This window comes from Ammospiza nelsoni, chromosome 18 (genome assembly GCF_027579445.1).
Source record: "Ammospiza nelsoni isolate bAmmNel1 chromosome 18, bAmmNel1.pri, whole genome shotgun sequence".
Taxonomy (NCBI): domain Eukaryota; kingdom Metazoa; phylum Chordata; class Aves; order Passeriformes; family Passerellidae; genus Ammospiza; species Ammospiza nelsoni.
The window spans coordinates 7,037,401-7,058,382 of record NC_080650.1 but is presented as its reverse complement, the minus strand read 5'-3'; the positions used below and the strand labels follow the sequence as shown (position 1 = coordinate 7,058,382).

At 41.7% G+C, this 20,982-nt stretch overlaps 1 protein-coding gene across 1 annotated transcript in view; it reads left to right on the top strand.

Moving 5' to 3' along the window:
- The first annotated feature begins 4,404 nt into the window (after nt 1-4,404).
- Nucleotides 4,405-20,982, top strand: part of ZDHHC8 (zinc finger DHHC-type palmitoyltransferase 8) — a 110,045-nt gene continuing 93,467 nt past the window's right edge. The window contains exon 1 of the mRNA XM_059485454.1: nt 4,405-4,603. Coding sequence (XP_059341437.1) covers nt 4,500-4,603 — 104 coding nt within the window. The 5' untranslated portion in view covers nt 4,405-4,499. The remainder of the gene's footprint in view (nt 4,604-20,982) is intronic.

Sequence of the window (20,982 nt, the reverse complement as noted above, 5' to 3'; positions counted from 1 at the left end):
GTAGCATCAACAAAGATGAATTGGACATGAAAATCATTGAATATTTTGTATGCTTGGAGGATATTTCTCAAGACTATTCTAACAGGTATAATTAAAGTTACATTGCTTCATATAAATAGTGCTTATCAGTGCATCTTGTTTGTTGGTTTATGAACACTGTTGGCTTGCAGAGTTTCAGCAGCATCATTTGCAGTGATATTTCATTTAGAAGAGGAGAATTGCACTTTACTAATGGTTTTAAAGAGGATGGTTAGTGAATCTTTAAAACTGCTTGGATGCCTACCTCATTCTGATGTAAGGAGTTTTTTGTGGGGATCATTTAGGAATCAATATGCAGAGGTACTAAAGTCTCATAGTAAATGCAACTTGACTTGCCCCATCACTGCTGTTGGGAAATGCACCAGATCTGTTCTGAGTAAATGCCATCCCACAAAAAATATCTATTGGAATCATCTAGAAAATTTTGTCATAAATCTGTTAAGGTTACTGAGAAGTCATTATTAGGCAATAATTTCTTGATTTATCTGGTAAAAATGAACAATTAAGTTGTCATATTAAAGTTCCAGTGGGTAACTTACTAGGCCTGGCTTGTACCCAGAACTGTCTGGCCCTTGCTTGGACTTTTGGCAGCACTGTGCAGCACAAGATGATGCAGGTTTCTCTGGTCTGAACACTGTAAATTTGAGGGGAAAAACAGCTTTTATTAAACAACGAATTTGTGATCCTTGAGGGTTCTCCAAATGACCCTGAGCAGTTTGCAGGTCATCAGTACTACATGGGCTGGCAAACAACATTTGTAGTTGTAGTGAGAAAATGCAGTAAGAAAAGTAGAATTATTTATTGTGGTCACTGTTAAATGGCAACAGCAAATTCAAGCTAGGAGCTAACTTGCAAGTGACCAATAAAATATTTCAGGGATATTCAGTATTTTCAAGTGTTCAAAATAAAATAATTTTCTTAATCATGAAGCTAAGATTTCCAGCTAAAATTAGTGCTGTGACTTGATATGAAAATTGCATGGCTTTCAGGCTTGCTTGATTCTTGCTCTGTTGTAAGTTTCCTTTCATCTTACCAGCTCTGAGAGGGGTACCCTGCCATGTGGCTCCAACACAGCTTCTGTGGTTGGCCCTTCCTCCTTTGGGGTAAAACCTCAGAGTAAAATCTTGCAAGAAGACATGCAATTACTAGCCATGCTCTGCCAGATTATTTTTAGATGGTTCTTTGTAGCTGTGTTTGTTCTTTGTCATTAAATCTTTCCCTAACTCATGCTGCCATTGCTGTTTACCTCAGTGCTGCCAAAATCTTCTGGCATGCCAGTAAGGTAGTGTGGATCCAGAAACTGCAGTCCTTGAAATAAAGGTGTTCCAGGAGAGCAATTCTGAGCCATGCCTGTTCTGCCTTAGTCAAGTCCTCCTCAGACATCCTTAGTGTTTGACAGGTAAAGTCATCTGACTGCTTTAAATACACTTGGCTTGTAATAACAGGATTGAGTGTTGCTCAGCAGTGCTTTGTGCTGCCTTGAAAACAGAGCGTTCTTGGGAACTGGAGTGTTAGTGGGAAGGAAATGAGGTGAGCTGTGGGAACTCTTGGACACAAAATTACAGAAAATTGCTGCTTTGTGATAGGTAATCTACAATGTGCACCAGAAAAAAGTAATCCCAAAGCCCAATTCAGCATAACCCTGTAGCCTTGTACCATGGAATGTCTCAGCCCCCTTTTGGAAATGCTGGGTCTGCATGACTGCTCAGCACAGGTGTCATGATCCACAGGATGATTGTGCAGCCCCAACCTTCAAGATCTGTTCAGATTGGAGATGCACCTCTTGTTGCTATGAAAGGTACAATTCTTTGTGTCCTGATAACTCAGTTATCTTTAGTTTCCCTCTAAAGAAGTGTTATGTGATTGGGATATGAAAAAAAGCCAAAGTTGCTTGCTGCTGAGAGCCTCCTTTCAGAACAGGAATGGCTTGAAAGATTGGCCCAACAAATGGGGTCTGATACAGCAAGATTGGATCAGCATCACTGTGTCAGAGTGATAAAGGGAAAACCTTTCTGAGGAGTGAAATGAACAGAAGTGCTGAATCCTCCCCTCTTGCAAAGCTGTCTTTGAGAAGCAGACTTTCTAGAGAGGAAAGAGTCCTTAGGGGAAAATACAATTGAAAATAATGAGGTGCAGAGGAGGCATAGTCTCCTTAAGAATAACTCCACAATTCACATGAGGGAATGTTACTGTCCCAGAAAGGCTTCTTCTTTAAAAAGAATGAAATTTAAATAAATCATCAGACTCCAGATATGTATCTTAAAATGAACTTGAGCCTATTGCTTCCCAGCTCATGCTAGAAATTTGACAGGATGCTCTTGTGGCTCACCTAGAAAGGAAACTTGCAGATCCATGCTAAAAATGCAGATATGACTGTCACTTGGGAGAGAACTTTTTTATGATTTTTCAAGACCTAAGAAATGCATTTGAGTAAATCTCATGCTGTCCATTAGAGGACATTCACCCAACTTCATAAACAGTCTATAATGCTGCTTAGGATAACATTTTCTAGATTAATTATTCAGAGTTCTGTTTGCAACTTAAATTCTTTACCCAGACTGTTGCTTGAGTGGGAAGGAGGAAGATGATTAAACTGATGTAAGGGATGAAGTCTCTGCTTTTGTCAAGTAAGTGGTGCTAAACTAACTCGTGGCCCAGAGCCTTAGGTGTGCTCCTGAAATGGATCTTCCAGCCCAGTTTTGTGGAAAAGAGACCCACTTGATTCCCTGGAGACCCCTCAGCAATACACATCAGACCTGGTAAGTGGAGATGATGGGGAGATTTGCTTCCCAGCTGTGCCTTTGATCTGATTTAGCATGCTCATGTGGCTGCACCTGAAGCCTTTCAGCTTCGTATGCACAGCCTGCTTCTGCATAAAATTGTTGACCTTTTGATTAGTTACAGGGGGTTTGAGAATAATTAATTCCAATAAGCTGGCATGACAGGGAGTAGTGAAGCATAGGAAGCATTCAGTTCCCCATACAAAAATAACTTTAGGTAGATGTTTTCTTTCCTGTTCCTTAAAAATCTAAGTCTGGAGATGATTTTGAGTTGCCTTCTGGCTTTAGTCCCTTTTGGATTCGACTTTTTTTTTCCTTTTTTTTTTTTTAAAGCAGGGCAGTTGTTGGCAAAAGCTGAGATTTCACATAGCCATATATCCTCAGGCTGGAACTTGCTGGCTTTGTTTTTTGTTAAAGCTGATGCTCAAAATTTGGGGTTTTGTTTGGTTTGTGGTTGTGGGGGTATTTTTTTGCAAACTGCAAAGTTGAGGACCCTTACAGATTTTTGGTCGGGTTTTACTTGTTCTGTTCTTAAGACTTCCAGGACGGTGGAACTAATCAAGTCTCTTAAAATGAGAAATTATAAATGTCCTTTCTGAACAGCACTGCAGTGTATGCCTTCTAGGGCAAGCTTGCTTTTAACAACACCCAGCAGATGCTGCAAATGTGGCTTTTGTATTAGGCAGGGGTTACTTTATCTGCATGTTGGCAGCTGCAGAAAAGGGATTAGCTGAGAAAGAAAGCAGGAGGGAGGGAGCAGGATGTATGCAGCTCCTGGTCTTGATTTCTAAACTTCCAAGTGGCCTTGAACCCTTCTTCCCATCGGAGGGTTTCCTTGAGACCGGCGAGCTGCTGGGTGGTGCCCCCGAGTGTGAACAGAGGAGCCATTCTCACTGCTCTTGGGAAAGCTGATTCAGTGAACTTTCTGTTGTTACCTTAAATTACCTCTTCTGTCTGCCTCCTGATGCTAATGGATAGATTTAAAAGAGCAGAGTATAGTGTAATTTCATTTATGTTTGCACTCAGTTATGGATCTTAGAATCAGCTAAATTTGGCAGAGTGCAGCAGTTCCCTTAATGCTGTGACTCTGGGTGTAGCAGAATGAAAAGCAGGGTTTATTCCCTAACGAGCACGGCAGGATTCGCTCGCAGCTGGCCCTGTCGTGCAGGGCGCCGCTCCCTGCGCGGACCCCGCAGCGCTCCGCGGCTCCTGCGGCGCTGCCGCGTCCGCAGCCCCCTCTAGAGCCCCTGTTCAGGGAGCTGCTACAGCAGCTTCGGCGTCCCACACAGCGCCCTGCAGAGCTCACTGCATTGCCATTTTTCTTTGCGGGGGGGAGGGGGCTGTCTTGTAGAAAGAACAGAACTGGGCCCCCCCGTCCGCAGGGGGTGCCCCGCTGCAGGCAGCTCCAGCAGCCGCGGCTCGGCCGCCCTTCGGCGGGGCTGTGCTGGCTGCGCGCCCCGCTCCCGTCTCCCCGCAGCGCTACCTTAAGGGGCTGGTTGACATCAGCCGAGTGGGCTGGGCGGTGTGGGTGGGATTTCCTGTGCTGGAGGTCAGCTGCTCCCGTCCCTCTCCCGTCCCTCCCAGCCGCCCGGGTCCCGCTCTCCCCGCGCCGGAGGGACCCGCATCCTCCCGGCTCCCTCCTCTCGGGTTGGATTTACATAGTGATGTGTAAACTACAGGATGCCCAGCAGCACTGGAAAGAGGTTTAAACCTACGAAATACATCCCGGTCTCCACAGCAGCTGCCTTATTAGTGGGTTCGACTACTTTATTTTTTGTTTTCACGTAAGTACCGCTCTGGCGGAGGGGGGGCCCGGGCTGGGGCCGCCCGGCCCGGCGGGGGGAGGCGGCTGGGCTTGACAGTCCTCCAGGCCCTGCCGCTGCTGGTCCTGCTCCCTCCTGCCTCCTGCTATCCCTGCCCGGCTTTGCTTTGCAGAGGCTCACGATCTCTCCCTATCATAAAATGTGCCTGATAGTCAGAGCCACCATTTCATGGCACTAAAACCCCGTCAGCCTCCCGCAGCTGCCGGCTGTATGCATCAGAGCTGCCCGAGCCCCGCTGCCCCTGTGCCCGTGTGGCGGGGCTGCTGTGCGGGAGGGGAATGCAGCCCCAGCCGCCCCGCTGCCGGCAGGCGTGGATCCAGCCCGTGGCTCCGCTGGCCGAGTCTCTGTACTCCAGGAGGGAGGGCTGGAGCTGGCCTCTCCGTCAATCTCTCGCATGTCTCAGGGTTTATCCGGCACAGCTATTTGAAGTGGAAGGAATCCTATTCTAAGCATTACCGATTTTACATATTTTTATGTAACTGTTCCTGAAAGCTTGAGGACCTAATGAACAAATTTACATTTGCTTGGAGGAAAGACGAGGAAACTTTTCCCCTCTCTGTTTCTTCTTCTCTCATTCCCTTCTCCCTTAAATGCGGAATGGAGCTGTGGCTGCCGGCTTGCAGCTCTCCTGTAGTTATATTAATATGTGAGTGCTGTAGTGCTTCGGCTGTTTCCCTCTCCATCCTCTCGAGTTCTGTAGCTCGCTAACCCTTCCTGTGCGGGGGCAGCGGCACCTCCCTGCAGAGGTGTCCGTGTTTCCAGAGATGCTACAAAACTGTGCTCTGAAAGGAGCTTTGACTAATCTGCCTTCGGCAAAGTGCAAACATGGCTATTGCATATTAAGATTTATTGTTTCACTTATTTTGGAACTCTGTTTTCCTTGTTTTGCCGTTGCTATTTTTTAACCGAGCTTAGTGAAGCTGTTGGAAGCAGAAGGCTCTATAAGAGTGGGAGTATGTGTCTGTGCCATTATCTTTTGTGGTTTGGCTGTGATATGATTCTCGATGTTTCAAAATGCTTGTCACTGGTATGGTAATCTCAATGTAGGATTTCAGAATAAACCGTAAATGTTGTTTTGTCTAACAGTTTCTTACATCGGAACAGATTTTGACACTCAGTTTTGCTCTTGATTTAATGTGCATTGATTTCTTCCTTGCTTGTTTTCAGTGCATTTGATGTAGTTTGGTGCTCACAGGCAAACACAGGACAGAAGTTGGCTTTTGTGATGAACTTGGTTGACACTGGAGTGTTGAATATTAAATGGTTAAAAAAAAGGGGCCTTTATGCCAGCATTTATTTTTGTGGCTCCTTGAGGAATGGATGTGAAGTTGTTTTGGAAGCTGTATGTTTATTTTCATATGATACTTCCAGTGTAGAGCTGCAATAGTGATGTAAGGCTTTCCTGGTAACACAGTTGTTGTTGAAACATCCTTTTGGCAGCAGGACATCAACTGAGATGGTCGTTTTACAATTTGTACAGAAGAAGCAATTGCCTCTAATCTGTTACTGAATCTGAAACTTCACTCTGCTCCCTCTGTTATCAGTGAATAATTACATGCAAAATGAAGTATTTTAAGGATCTCTCCATATTGTAACTTGGCCTGTGTATCTTGAAGTGCTGGTAAATTTTTCGAGGATTGTCCCAGACATACGTTCTCTGCTGCTGCCAAGTCTTGTGTGTAATAAAAGTAACACATAATTGAGCAACTGTTGTCAGGCAGAGTCTGAAGTCCTGTCCATTCAAAAATACTCAGATGAATTTGAATGGGATTGGTGTTGTTTTTCATGCTGAGCAGTGTTAGTAAAATCTATCTTTGTTGTGAAATCAAAGCAAGCCTCATGCATGCGATTAATTTCTTTTGTGTGGCAGTGGGTTTTTTCCCCTTTCCTGAGCATTTCCATTTTTTATCTTTTTCCACAGGCAATGTTTTATCTCCTGAAGATCTTTTTGTTGTAATATGTTATTAAAGGCTGAGATAGACTTGAATTTTCAGGTGTGTTGATTTGTTCAACTTGATTGATGTTGGATAGAGCTCTGATATGCAGCAGTTGAAACACTGGCCTAAAATTCTTTCAGCAGTGCTTTTGATACAATCCATGCTTGCTTGTCATAGCACAAGAACTTAATCAGATGAAGATTTACATGTGTGTTTATCAATTACTTATTTATGTCATTAAGCTCTAAGGCTGCTGTGTCTGTTAATGAAGTAACCTGTGTATAAATACATGAATCTGATGATGGATGGGATTCCTATCAAATTTTGGGTGCAGATCACCTCAGTGGGACGTCAGGGATTAGAGCAACTTCAGCACAGTGGAATTGAAATAATAGAGGATAATATATGTGGAAAAACTTGATAATAACTATTTTTAAACCTCTTACTGAACAGAAAAAATAAGCTTTTTAGGGCACTGGAAACATTTCTGAGTAACACGTACGAAAACAGCCTCTGACTTGGCTTTTTCTCTAGACATGTTTGTGGTCTCATGCCACACATTGAGTGTCTTCTGCTGGATAAAAAGCTCTTTGAACTTGAAGGCCAGGGTTAGCTTTTTAGCAATGTGGTCTTTATTTTTAGCCTTTTTTCCAAACACCTTTGCTAAAAAGCAGCACATAAAGAGTGTTTGAAATACACAGTGTCTGCTATTAGTTCATCATGGTGCTGATCACTGGTACTGTTATACTTTAGGAAAATTCCATTTTAGATTCTCCTTTTCTTTTTTTCCTCAGCTAAGCATTTAGGATTCCCTGTATCACTGCTATATTTCTTCTGGTTTTATGAGGGGGAACTAAACTATTTAGCTATCAAGATTATTGCCTGGAAAAGCAACCAAATATTGGAGTTGTATTATTGCAGGCTTTTAGCACTCCATGTGTGTTCCTTCAGTAATAAACACAGTGTCTGAGTAGGTGGTCTAATTTGTCACAGTGGGAGAGTAAATAAGCATTAACTCTAAGCATTATGAAGGAACTTATCAATAATGTTGTATAGAATGATTAATTTACTTATATGAGCAAATCAAATGGTGTAATGAAGGAAGAACTAATGCTCCTTAACATAGGGCAAATCCAGTGATTCAGTTCCAGGAAACCTGAATTTATTTCTAATAAAATAATTTTTTCTTCATATTTCTCATAAGACATTTTGTTAGAGGTAGCAATTTAACCCATTTCAGTGAAGTCTAGGCTCTTATGCCTTGAACTACCAAGTGCTGTGATGTAAACCTAATTATGTTCATTCAAAGACCCTGAGTTTCAAGAACTTCCCACCTTATTTTAGGTTGTGCAACTTCAGTGTTAGCAGAGAATGCAGCTTAATTATCAGCAAGCAGAATGTCACCTGTGAACAGTTGCAATCAGTGATCTAAAAGGACTATTCCAACCTAAATGATTCTATAATTTTTCTGGAGCTAGTAATTCTCTTCACCTGCTTAAATTGGCTACTTTCTGTAGGTGTTGGTGCTGAGAACTTCTGAGATAGTTCAGCAGCTGCAATGCCTGTGTCTGGAGATTACACAGCCAGCTGAAAGCATATGGTTTTAAGGGGAAACTGTGGCTCATTTTAGTAAGGAGAAAAATGCTCATCATTCTCTCATTGAATATTGTAGGCCTGAAGTTTCTCATAAAATGGCCATTTTCAGACTATTTTCTGTAGCATGCAGCCTCTTGAGCATCTTTGAAATACAGTGGAAACATGTAATTCATAACAAAGGTCTAGGTGCCACTACTTCTTTGATATAATGGTAGCAACACTGCTGTATATTATTTCTGTAAATGGGATAATAAAATGGGTAATTTTCTGGGTGAAGTGAAAGCACAAATAAGGTGAAAACTCATTCAGTCAGTACTGAAAGTACGAACACCTTTGTTCTTAAGAGTCATGATGGGAGATAATCATAGATACACACCACAGACATCTGCAGTTGGCACTCTGATGCAGTCTGTGGCACAGGGAGTCTAATACTAATAACCTTCAGGAAACAATTGAGCAGTGATAAATTGGTGGAGAAGAGCAACTCAAGTTGAAGTCACAGTAGGGATGGAAAAGAAAACAGAGAACTAGGCTTAACCTGTGCTATTCAGATGGCAGAAGGAGGAAGAATGGCTGGCAGACTGTACTCCATAGCAGGGCTGCTGGATTTACCTTTACAGGGAAGAAAGCTTGGCTTTGTTGATGAATATTTAAAGAAAAATTGGTGCTACATTAGTACATCATGTTACTGCATTTCATGAACTAGAAAGACTCAGCACTTTTGTAGTTAGACGTGTGAATCCAGATGCACTTTTGATACATTCACCTCTTAAATCATAAGCACTACCCCCTTCCTGCAGTTATCTGATCCTGCACTGGAACAGCCTTAAAATAAACAGGTAATAGCACTGTGAAGCCTAAAACTATCATAACCTTCTTGGATGGTAGTTAATGAAAATACAGTGATACCTAGAGTTCTTGAACTGTTAGATCTTTTCCTCCCATGACTTGAATATATTCACAGAGGGAAGAACACAGTCTGCTGTTTTCACTTGGGTTTGTTAAGTCACAAGCAAAGGCCAAGCTAATAGAAGATCATCTTTGCTTTAGTGAATTTGATTTGTATCCAAAGATGTTTTCCTTGCCTAAAGTATTTAGTTCCAGATGTGCAGATGTTCACTTCTGCCAGTTGAGTGTTCTGATTTCAGTTAGATGAAATGATAAAATGTGATTTAAAATGTATATTGCAGATGTTATAGAGCTTCATCTGTAACACAGGTGTGTTTTATACCAGCCTAGAGAAAATAGAACTGAATGCTGAGAAGTAGATGTACAATAAAGATAATAAAGATACAATTTTATCTTGGATTTTTTTATCTTGATATGCTGCTGGACAGCATGAATTCTGCCTTGGAGTGTGGTCTTACATCCTTCTTACAGTTTGGCTTCTGCCCAGCAACTTGCTGAAGGCTGCTTGAGGATTTGGGAGAGCTCTGGTGGCAGAGCTTGTGCTGTGTGATGCCAGAAGCTCCAGGTGTGCTGTGGTCTGTATGAGAGCACATGGAAACACTGCCACTCCACAAATCCACTTCCCCCATCCTAACCAGATGGTCATATCAGATATCCTTGGCATTCTGAAAACTTTGGAGCACAAAGCTCCTCTACCTTGTCTGCTTCTAGCTAGGGGTCCATTTGATAGTGGCAATGCTAATTATGAAACAGAACAAATTCCCCTCTCCTTGAACGTTCTCTCCACACCGTTCTTCACTACTTGGAATATTAATGTATTTCTGATTTTTCTTTTTTGCTTTCCATGCGCCAAACAAAGAAATCACTGGAACTGGTAGGGAGCAGCTTCACTGATGGCCATGCAGGTGACACTGTACAGGGAAAAAAGAATGTGCAAAAAAGTGTGGATTGGTTTAATCAGGTGAATTTTAAAACTGACTTCACAGTCACGTACTGATTTCAAGCAATGCAGTTTGGCCTCCTGAGATACCTTAACATTTTCCATGTTAAATGCATTTTTAATGGCAGGTTTTTCCTGTCCACTCTACCTGCAATCCAAAAGAGGCAACGCTTGCCTGGTTGACCTGAGTCATCTCAGTTTTCATGTCTGTAATCTTCTGAAAAATATTTACTTTGGTTATGACAAAGAAATGTCCTTTTAAGCCATGGGAATTTCATCTTGCTATAAAATGTTTGGAAATAGAATCTAGACAAGCTTGTCATTCTAGATAAGAAGGGCAGTCTCAACAAGAAAATATATTTAACTGAAGTGTGAAAAGTTTTTGGTTTATTTTTTTTAATACCATAAGAAGCCTCAGTTTTACTACTTTTAGCTAGTTAATTTTATGATCTTTGCTTCCAAGGGCAGTGATCTTTGCTTCCAACAGTTTGAGAAAGTAAAAAGGAGAACCATGTTTGTTGAGGGCAGTAAATGGCTACACATGTTCAGCTGTGGATGCAGAGCTTTCTGCAGCCACTGCAGTGGCATTTCAGTGCTCACTGTAGATCCACTTTGAAAAAGGCAGGAGAGCTACTGGAATGGAAGTTATTGCTGTCCATGGGCTACAGCTGTAGTCAGTGTGTGATTTATGCCAGTAGCAACCTCCTTTCTATTTTTCCTAATAAGCAGGGATTAAGGTCATATGGAAATAGGAATGAGAGTGTCTCAGTTAGATCAGGGTGGGCCTCTCAGCCTTTGTACAAGAATATACAAGCAATTTTTCTTTTTTTTTTTGGTCTAAAGTCCTTTTCAAGATGCTCATTTAAATACTGTCCTTGTTTGTCCAAGTATGCCATGTGTGTATGCTTTTATAAATAGAAAAAACCTTTACAGGATTGTTCAAGCTCAATTGGTTTGTTAGTAAAGTCAACTAAGAAATGTTATTGTCATAAACACAAAACTTAAACTGAGAGATAAATACATGTGGTGATCTTGGAGATCTGATTTTTGAGATTCATTACCTGGGATAGTCACTAATTATACACATAAGATCATTGTGTAAACAACTTATTCTGCTACTACCTGCCTCTCAGCTGAAATCAGCTGTAGGGCCCTGTGGTGTGGGGATCTCTGGGGGACCTGTGAGAGATGACCTGGAACTGCATTTCTGTGCTCATGTGATGTATAAGCTACAAGGAAACATTTCGAGGCCATGAGCTTTGTTCAGTTTGCACTGGGAGATGTCTGAAATACAGCAGTAAAGTGGTGTAAGCCAATTTAGAGCATGAAGGAGATGCACACTGGAGTGGGAGAGAAGTATTGCAGAGCTACACGAGATAATCAGTGTAATCAGTGCAGAAGTGGAACACTGATTTACTGTCCTTTGGTTCAAGCCAGTAGATACAACACTTATTTCTCTATAATCCAGGAGTAATGTTCAATTTGGCTGCTCTGTTACAGAGATACTATTAGTTGATCATTTGTCACTGGGAGCAGCTAATGAAATTGAGAGGAAGAGGCATTGGGGTTGAGACAGAAATGCTGCAGTTTGTAATGGAAGTTCTGTATTGTTCTTTTGCAAAGAATACCATAGATTGGAAAAACCTACTCAGCCTTGATCTTATTTTACCATGGAGAGGCAATTTTAGGAATCCTTATTTGGTGATTTGAAAAATTAATTCCAGTGAGTACACCACAGTGTAGTGTCTACTACATAAATCTTCAGCCAGTAATCTGTATCCAGAAAGAGGATTTAATTAGTCGCTGATTGGTTTTTGCAATTACTAATGCAATTTAGCTAGACTAGCTTCAAAGCTGTCCAAAGTGCCTAAAATTCTGCACTCTAAAGTATTGTGCAAACACTAGTGGGTACCTGATTCTTTGTTTTCTCAGGATATAATGGAATAAACTGTACAGTAACCCATATTTAGATATTGCAGTGTTACCATGGTTCTTTGTGCAAGTGTAAACACAGAATTTGTGCACTTCAAATGTGAAATTCTTATGAAATACCTGTACTCTGCTGCTGTGTGTTGAGATCATCCAGCAACAGAAGACTGGGGTGCCAGGTGCAAGAAAAAAATCTCTCTTGAATTTGAAATGTAAGCCCCAAAGCAGCTGTTTCCAGTGTACGTGTGAACCATGAAATGACTACTCTCCAGAAAAGCTTGGTACACTCTTAGACTAAAGTAATTGTAGAATATTCTTAAATTAACAAATTATTTTTTAAGTTGGAGCCTAACAAAGCAAACTTGAAAGTGCTTAAATATATAAGGGTCTTCATAAATAAAGCCAGACAAAGCATTACTCTCCAAGGATTCTTAAAACTAAATTGGCATTTACATTAGCTCTTATTCATGTCTTCAGGGAAATAATGTAATGTAATATCTATATCAACACAATTTAAGTACAGTTCTGGGAATAAGGAAAGCTTGGACATTTCTATAAACAAGTATAATTTTAATTTAAACTTGGGTCAATCATAGAAATGCTTCAAAATGGAAAAATTAAGCTTAAAACTTTTCTGCTTACTCTGATCCCAGTCAGCAAGGAGAGGTAGGTATTTTCTAATGGAAAAACACTTCCTCTCCCCCTTTTCAGCCAGTTCAGTTTCAAAAGTTATTTAGGATTATTTTCATTGTGTATAACATCCCTTTCAGTTCTTCCTCATGACTGAGATCTCATTTTGCATGTTTAGTTTTCTCTGAAGATTAATGTTTGCCCCAGCAATAAGACTCTCCAGATGTGTTATGATCTAATAATGCTGTGGTTAACCCTTGTCTGCTGTCAGCAGCTTGCTGAACCACCTCCTGTGTTTTCCCAAGCCCCAGCATTTGATGATGCAGTTTCCTGGCTCCAAGCAGCAGGAGCCATGAGTTGTGTAGGTGGGCAGCTCTCCCTCCATGGGGTTTGTGTCTGGCACTGGGCTCAGGAGCCTCGAGACTTCCCTGTGGAGCCCCACTGTTAACTTGGCTCATCCTCCAACATTCCAAGGCACAATGATGGAGCAGGGTCTTGAGGGTGTCTTTATGGTCATCTTCATGTGCTCAGACCTGTGGCTTTGAACAGGAACTCTAGATCTCTAGGTTCTTGTCTAACTTCTCTGTTGTGTGGTGCATAACTCTCACATCTTTCTTTTCTCTTTGAAGCTGGCTTTGCACATACTGTATCTTGTGTAAATGGCTAATGAGTCTTTGTGGCAAAAACGGTAAGAGCATCAACAGGCACTACTGTTTTTTTAATTACTAGGTTTTGAGAATTCTGTAGAAAGTGGTATATAAAATGGCTGCTTTCTGATACACAGTACAAGTCAAACACAAGGAGATATGAAGCCTGTGAATCTGATAGTATGATTTCTAAACCAGGCATGGAAGTTGTAGCATCTGCAGCAACAAAGGAAATTAATATCTGCTACAGAAATTTCAGTACAAAGACAATGCAGGATTAAAATAACAGGACTTTCTGGTGCAGCCATTGAGTCAATGTGATTTATTTTTTTTTTAGTTGTGAAGCAAAACTTCTAATCCATGTCTAGATAGTTTTTTATCAGAAATAAAATGCCAGGACCAACTCAGCTCCTCCTGGCAGAGCTCTTCTGAGAATGTTCCCTCATCTTGCATAATCTATTAATTTTGAAATCATAGCCAGTCTGTATGAGCAGTGCTCTCAGGAATCTGGTGGACATTGGAGGAGGACAGGCAGATACAAGTTTTTATAATATTGCAAGGGTGGATTAATTAAAATTAAATGGTTCTGGTTGTGTCATCTTTGTGTATTTTTAGAATAAGGCATTTGGCAAATAGATTGCAATGAAAATAGAATACAAGGTCTTACATGTGGCATTGGAATTTGGCCTGCTGATGATAATAAACAGGTTGGAAAAAATCTGCTTTCCTTCTCTCCTGCAGTTGAGAAGACTTTGCTGGGGCAAAGCTGTGCTACTGCTCAGGAAGTCTCCATTCCTGCTGGTCTCTAGTAGTGCAACTTTTGAATAAGGTCAGCAGTGCTATGATCCCTGTTCACTTCTTAAACTGAGGCAGAGAGGCACTGTACCACTGGAGTGCTGGTGCTTAGCAAGCTTTGCACAGATGTGCCAACTCCAGGCTGAAGCCCTGTCAGCCCAGGACTGAATGGAGATCATTCTCTCTGAGAGGGCTTCTGAAGATTTGCTTAATTCTACAGTGTCTACTCCACCTAATGTCATTTTGGGCCATCCATCATGCATGTTTTGTTTCTTGAACACTGCATGAATGTATGAATAGAGAAATACAGTACTAAAGCTTTGTTGTCTCTCTTTAAAAGTTTAATAGTAACATTGTAGTCTTTAAATTTTTATTTGCATGTGATTCCACAATGACTAGTTACTTTTGCAAGTAATTTTTCTTGCATTGTATTACAATGACTAGTGGGATGGAGCTAAACATGATATCTATGGTTTGAGAACTGAAAAATTAATGATTTCTTATCTAGCCTGTTGTGTTTGATTTATAATTTATATCTGATAAGAGACATTCTCTTCTGAGCCAGCTATCATCTCTCCATTTACATCTAGGTGGGGTATTTTTAAATTCTTTCTGTGGTAGGTGCTGAGGGGTTGTTAATTTTGAGCCCTAGAGTGCTCCTGAAGAAGGTTTCCAGACACATTTCTCCACCTCTCATTTCCCATGAGAGTCTTTATCCTCTGTAGGATCTGGCCCCAGGGCTTGTGTTGACCCCAAACGTCACAGCTGCTGTCACAGCCCACTGCCATGACCTGTGACTTTTAGCATAACCCAAGTACATGGTTTACCTTTCAGAGGCACTTGACAGCAGAAGGAAATGGAGAACTGTGGGGGTTTTAAGTGTCCTGAGTAGCTGTTTCCAGCCACTCCACCTCTGAAGGAGAGGCATGGCTGAGGACTGAGCTATGAGCCCTTTACAGAACACTTCTCTCACTTCCTGTGTTTGATCTTTTCCATCACTCTGGATCTTCCTGGGCTTATCTGGCTGCATCTTGTCTGTCTCTTTGTCTCTTGTACTGTTTTGGTTTTTTTTTTTGCTGTTCTCTGTCTCTCGTGACAGGTGGTCTCCAGTTCAGTCTGTTCAGGTGGATAAGGCCCTTTTGCCCAATGCACACACAAAGGGTGATCCTCTGCTTGTTTACCCTCTGAAATGCCAGAGTAGAGGCCTTACAAGATGCAATTCAAAATCCTGTCCCATCTGTCGAGCTGGGGTGGCTTTTAGGGGTTGATGAAACAACTCTTCTGTATTGAAACTGTAAGTGCTCTCAGTGGGCCACTGTCTTTACTGTGACTCACACATATTTGGCATCCTCTCCAAAGAAGCTGACCAGTATTTCTGTCTTCTTCTCCACTAAGAAGTTCTGTATTCTTTGTGAATTTATTTGCTCCAGAACAGTAAGCTGAGTCGCTGGCTGGTGGAAAGGGAAAGAAATGTGTAGCAATTTGCCAGTTATATTGTCCTCCTCTGAACACAAGAGAGCCCTGTTTAGTGGAGTGTTTAGTGGAGTGAGGCACTGATCCTGCATTTTTGTAATTAATATGTTTTGTGCTTTTGTTTGTGTCTTTGAGAGTGATATTATTTATTTTTGTTGCCTCAACTGTTTTGGAAATGAGAAAAAGCTATTTTGAGTGTAATATCGACTTGGCATCATTAAAAAAGTGTCTCTTCTTGTCAGTTTTTTTTCTTGGTTCCCCTAGAAATACATTTCTTTTGGGCTGTTTCTGCTATTGTGTATGTTGTGATAAGTCTCCAAAGCAGCACACTATGCATGTGTGATGGATGGATGCTTGCATGTCTGATGAGGGATTGATTCCCCTGGGCATGAGAGTCCTGCCAACTCCTCAGTTAGAAAACTTGAGGTTTTAATATACATTCTGTCTTTTAGTCCCAGCTTGGCCTCTTCTTTTGGAAGGCATTTCTTTTCCTTTTTAATAAAAAAAGCTTACAGTTATATTGAGCTAGTTAATTAAACAGCCTGCATCTAATTTAGATCTCTCAGTTTCCTTCTCGCTTTTTCTTAACTGTGCCTACGTAACCTGATGAAATAACCTGATGAAGCTGTGTAAGAATTACTGAGATGGGTTGAAGCCCATCTAAAGCTAGAACCCGAATCTGATCTCCCATTAAAATCTCACTGCAAAGTGATTACTCCAAGATATTCAAGGTACTGCATGCTTGGTTTAGATCCCTTGGAGGCCTCTTGGCTGATTGTGTTCCTTCAGCAGCCTTTAGCATGCACATGTCCTGGGCCTTACCCTTCTGAAAGATGTCTGTCTGTGGCCCAAGAACAAGATCCTGTTCTGTAGCTCTGAAGGGATGAGCTTTTCAACAGGAGAAAAGAATAATATTCGTCAGCTTCCTCTTGGAAGCATCTGAATCGTTTTGGTTGAAGCTGTAATTGGGACAAATGTTTTGCTTGAAGGGCAGAGGTAGCAGAAAGGTTGCAGCCTAACAGTTAATTTGGCAAAGTGATTCAGAATGGAAAATATGCAATATTGCTTTATACCTGTGCTTTCTCAGTCCCATCAACAGATATTTAAACACATCCCATCAGCTTTTCCAGTGGCTGCTAGTCTTCAGATGCTTCTCTTCACTCCTTGGTTTTCAAGTCGGTCTTTCTAAATTTCAGGAAATACTGAGCTTTCCCTTTGAAAGTCAGTCCTCTTAAATGTGCTTTTTCCATAGGGTGACAGTCTTAAAAATGTATTGTTTACTCTTTTTGTTCTGAGTTCAGAAAACAGTGATTTTAAGCTAAATTATCTCTTTTAGAAGACAATTCAAACAATTTGCAGTCTGCACCCATTTAAGTGGTAGGGGGCAGGATGGAAAGGCAGGAGAATATAAAATAGTGCTATTATGAGTTATTGTGCAGTAGGCAAGGATTTCTTCCATTCCCTCCCCCTCCTCCCCATCTTATGTATCTAAGGAAGAAGTTGCAGGGTGAGCAGGGATATTCTGATTTCCATGGCAGTAACACAGAAGGAATTTTCTGTTTTCTCCAAGAGTACACAAACACTTCACTATCACTTTCCTGACATTAGCTGTGATATTTTGAAGGTTATTGGAGAGAAGGTACAACAAGGGAGGCTTAGACTGCTGATTCTTACTCTGTATTTGCCTAGCCTTGACTAGATCCATGTTCAGAAAACAGAAACCTGTCAAAAGTCAGTGCATCTACACTGAATTTCCAAATTACTGTTAGTATTCTACATGCAGATTAGCTTTCCTTTTATGCTTATTTACCTGTATCTTGGAAATAGCCCTCTAAAAATAAATGAATACAGGATGAGTGCTGTGCTAGGCACAATTAAAATGCTCTCATGTATATCAAATCTAAAGTTCTTTATTTCAAACTAAAGAAAATAGAAGGGAAAGAAGTCAGAACCCCTAAGGGGAAAGTACTGCCTGTTCAGGTCTCTTGTCATGGCCTATTTGATTTATAAATATAAAAAAATGTTTGTATTCTTGAACTGTGACTGGTCCAGTGTTCTTTGTTGTTCTCCCACAACATAACAATCATCCAAAAATCTTGTTTCCATGTGGATACCGTAGGGCTTTAGGTGCATTATGGTATAAATGCTTATCTGGATATAAACTGTCAATCTCTATATTTGGGTGAGCCTTAAAGGAAGGTTCAGGCACAATAAAATAGACTTGTTTAGTGACAGTTCAGCATCACTTCACTTGCCATGTATGATCACCCTATCAAGAACTGCATCCTGCTGCGATGACAGTTTGCTGGAAACTCTCCACAGATTCATTGGAAGTTGGCTGAGCCCCAGCTCCGCAAATTACTGGTCAGAAGAGACTGTTTGTAGGGCACAAATCTATCCAATTTGTAGTGTTGATTTGATTCTTTTTTTAATTAACACTTTAAAAGTGTGTCAGCCGAGTGCCAAAAAGACAAGAAATGATCAGCTAAAACATTTTATTGCAGCATATGATGCTGTTCCATATTATCATGGAAACATGGCACTTAGATACAGCAATATTTTATTTCCTGTTACTTTTGTTCATTTTTGGGTCAGCAGTAATTTTAAATAAACAGTCTTCAAAACAAATGCTGGGGTTTTGCCCTTTTTCCTTCCTCTTCTTCTCTCCCTGTATTCTCATTAAGGCCAGTATCTTATTGAATCTAAAGCTAAAAAGTTGAATTTTCCCCATTTAATTTTTTTTTGTAAGACGGCTTTCTATCTGGTGTTCCTGGCTCAAAGAGGTGATTGGCAGGAATTACATAAGGAGTACACTAGTCTGCAGTCCTTTGGAGATCCTGCAAGTACAGTCAGGATTAATAAAATCTGGCTGCCTGTTTTTTGATGAAATCATCTTTCTCCTTTTTTTTTTTTTCTTTTCTTTGAAGCATAATTTTTTTTAAGCTGTTGTTTCCTCAGTGCTCTGTGTGAGACCTGTCACTCTTCCATCCACTCCTTCAGTCTTGGATTGTGAGGGTAGTGAATGTCAACATGAAAGATCAGAGCTGGTGTTGACAGCAGTTTAAATGCACCCTTGCTTGTGTTTCCTCTAGAATCGCTGGTTTATAGCTACAGATGCTGGAAATGCTCTGTGCAGGGAGTCTGTTGCAGGTGCTGGAGCCATGGCTACCAGCAGAGTTAGTGCTGTGTAAGGGTTTCATGCTGCTCGCAGCCCAGCGTGGAGCCCCCTGGGCCGGTTCCCATTCCCAGCGCTCCCTCTGCCCTTTCCAGATGGCCTCGGCTGGCTCTGTGCCCACCCTGCCACTCTGGCACTCTCTCCCTCACAGGATGAAGAAAATGGAATGGAAAACCTCATCGGTTGAGATAAAGACAGGGACGTCACTTACCAGTTGCTATCAGAGACAAAACAAACTCAACTCAGGGAAAATTAATTTATTAATTATTAAATTACATTTGGACGATGAAAAGCAAAGATAAAACCTAAACACCTTCCCCTCGTACCCTGTTTCTTGCAAGCTCAGCTTCATTCCTCTATTCCCAACTCCTTTATCTCTTCCAGCCCCCGAGCAGGGCTGAAGGGAGGGGAGTGTGGGCTCTGGTCAGTCCATTTCAGCCCTGCTTGCTCCAGTGTGGGCTCTCCATGGGCTGCGGTTCCCTCAGGAAATACCCCTGGCTTCAGCACAGCCTCTGCCACAGGCTGCAGTGTGGGTTTGCTCTGTGCTGGCTGCCAGGGAATCCAGCACAGCCACTCCCAGGGACATTCCTCACACTTTTCCCCTCACTCCAGGGACATTCCTCACACTTTTCCCCACACTCTGTGCGGGTTTTGCCCTTTCCCGAGATGCCGCGGCCTGGCTGAGGCCTCCCCTCACAGAGCTGCAGCCGCCCTCAGTGTCTGGGAACAGGCACCCAAACCCCAAAGAGTAAACATTTCTACATAGATGTTCCAGCAGTTCTACATTTAAATGAGTCTTTACATACAGGAGAAGGAGACTGTTACCAAAAAATATGAATTTGACCTTCATCGTCCCCACCTGCACCTCAAGGTCAGTCAAACAAGTTGGGAGGAAAATGGATTTGCCCATTTTTTCTGCTTGTGAATGACTTGTTTTTCTGTAGCGCTTAACAATCTCTCTTCAGGAAAATTGCTGAATGTCAGAGTGCAGCAATGGCTCACTCTGATTTATGAAATTCCTCAGAATTTCCATTGTGATTCTGTGAGTCACGTTAATTTGGCTTCTTTAGCTCGAGGATCCTCCGTTTGCGTGTTCCACTGTAGTTTCTCTGTCATGGTCTGGGGGTTGTTGGAGGCCAAGCACAGGACACAAAGCCCATCAGTTCTTGTGCTCTACAAGCTGCTGGTGAAGAGGGTTCACTGGTGGGAGGCTGTGGCTGAAAATGTCCCCACACCAGGGGCTGGCAACAGGTAATTAATTGTGTAGCCTCACAAGCCAACTGCATTGCTGCTGAAAAGCCTTGTCCCTCCTGCCAATCCCAGAGAAGACTTGACGGGGTTAGTTTTAACCCCTCTTAAATACTGGGGTTTGGTTATAGGGCTGAGATTTTTAGAGGAAACTTTCCAGAAAATAGCTGCCTCTTCTCTGGGGACTAAAAAAGGTTTAAAGATGTGGAAACTGCCCACACTAATATCCATGTAGTAGAAGGACAAAATGTGAAACATTTACCACAGTTTTACAGGGATATGTTTGGGTAACTTTGGCAGCTGTACCCTATTATTGGAGACTACATAGGAAGAGCCAAGGAGAAGTAATCATCTTCTGTCAATGTCAGGAAAAGTGACTAGGTCAGAAATTCTGAGAAATGAAGTTTCCAGAGCAGAAACACTAAAGCTTCAGCCCAGTTCGCAGTTGTCTGTTTTCCTGTCCTGAAGCACTCCATCATAATTGCCTTTGCTCATAATCCACCTGTCAAGAGATGACACTGTTATGCATTTAGCTTGGTAGTGTGACAGCAATGCATTTTGCCCTGCCAGAGCAGGGGTGGCTTGTGCCTGTCTTATAGTACTTGCTCAGGTCTACCAGTTTATTTCCCCCTTAATTTAGAAATAATGCCAAACAGTAACACATTGTGTGTAAACCACATTGACTGTCCTTCCTGGGCCCCTTTAAAAATACTGGAGAGCTGCTCTTAATGCCACTGTTTATTCTGGTACAGCATCCAGACTGCAGGAAGTATGTTTATAGCACAGTCTAACAAGCTGAGGCTCCTCTCTAAGAGTTCAGTGCCTCACGGCTGGGTAGAAAAAGCCAGTGCACTCTAAACATGTATTTATGTCAGACTCTGGTTTGCAGTAATAGTTAATGCCACCTAAGCTAAGTTTGAGCAGCAGTGTTTCCTTAGCACAGGATAGTGTGATCCTTGTTACTGTGGTGCTCATTAGTCAGACTTATCAACACCTGTGGTTGTGAACATCACCAGTTACATTAGGTCATCTGTATTTAAGCTTGATGACTTGATGAGAAA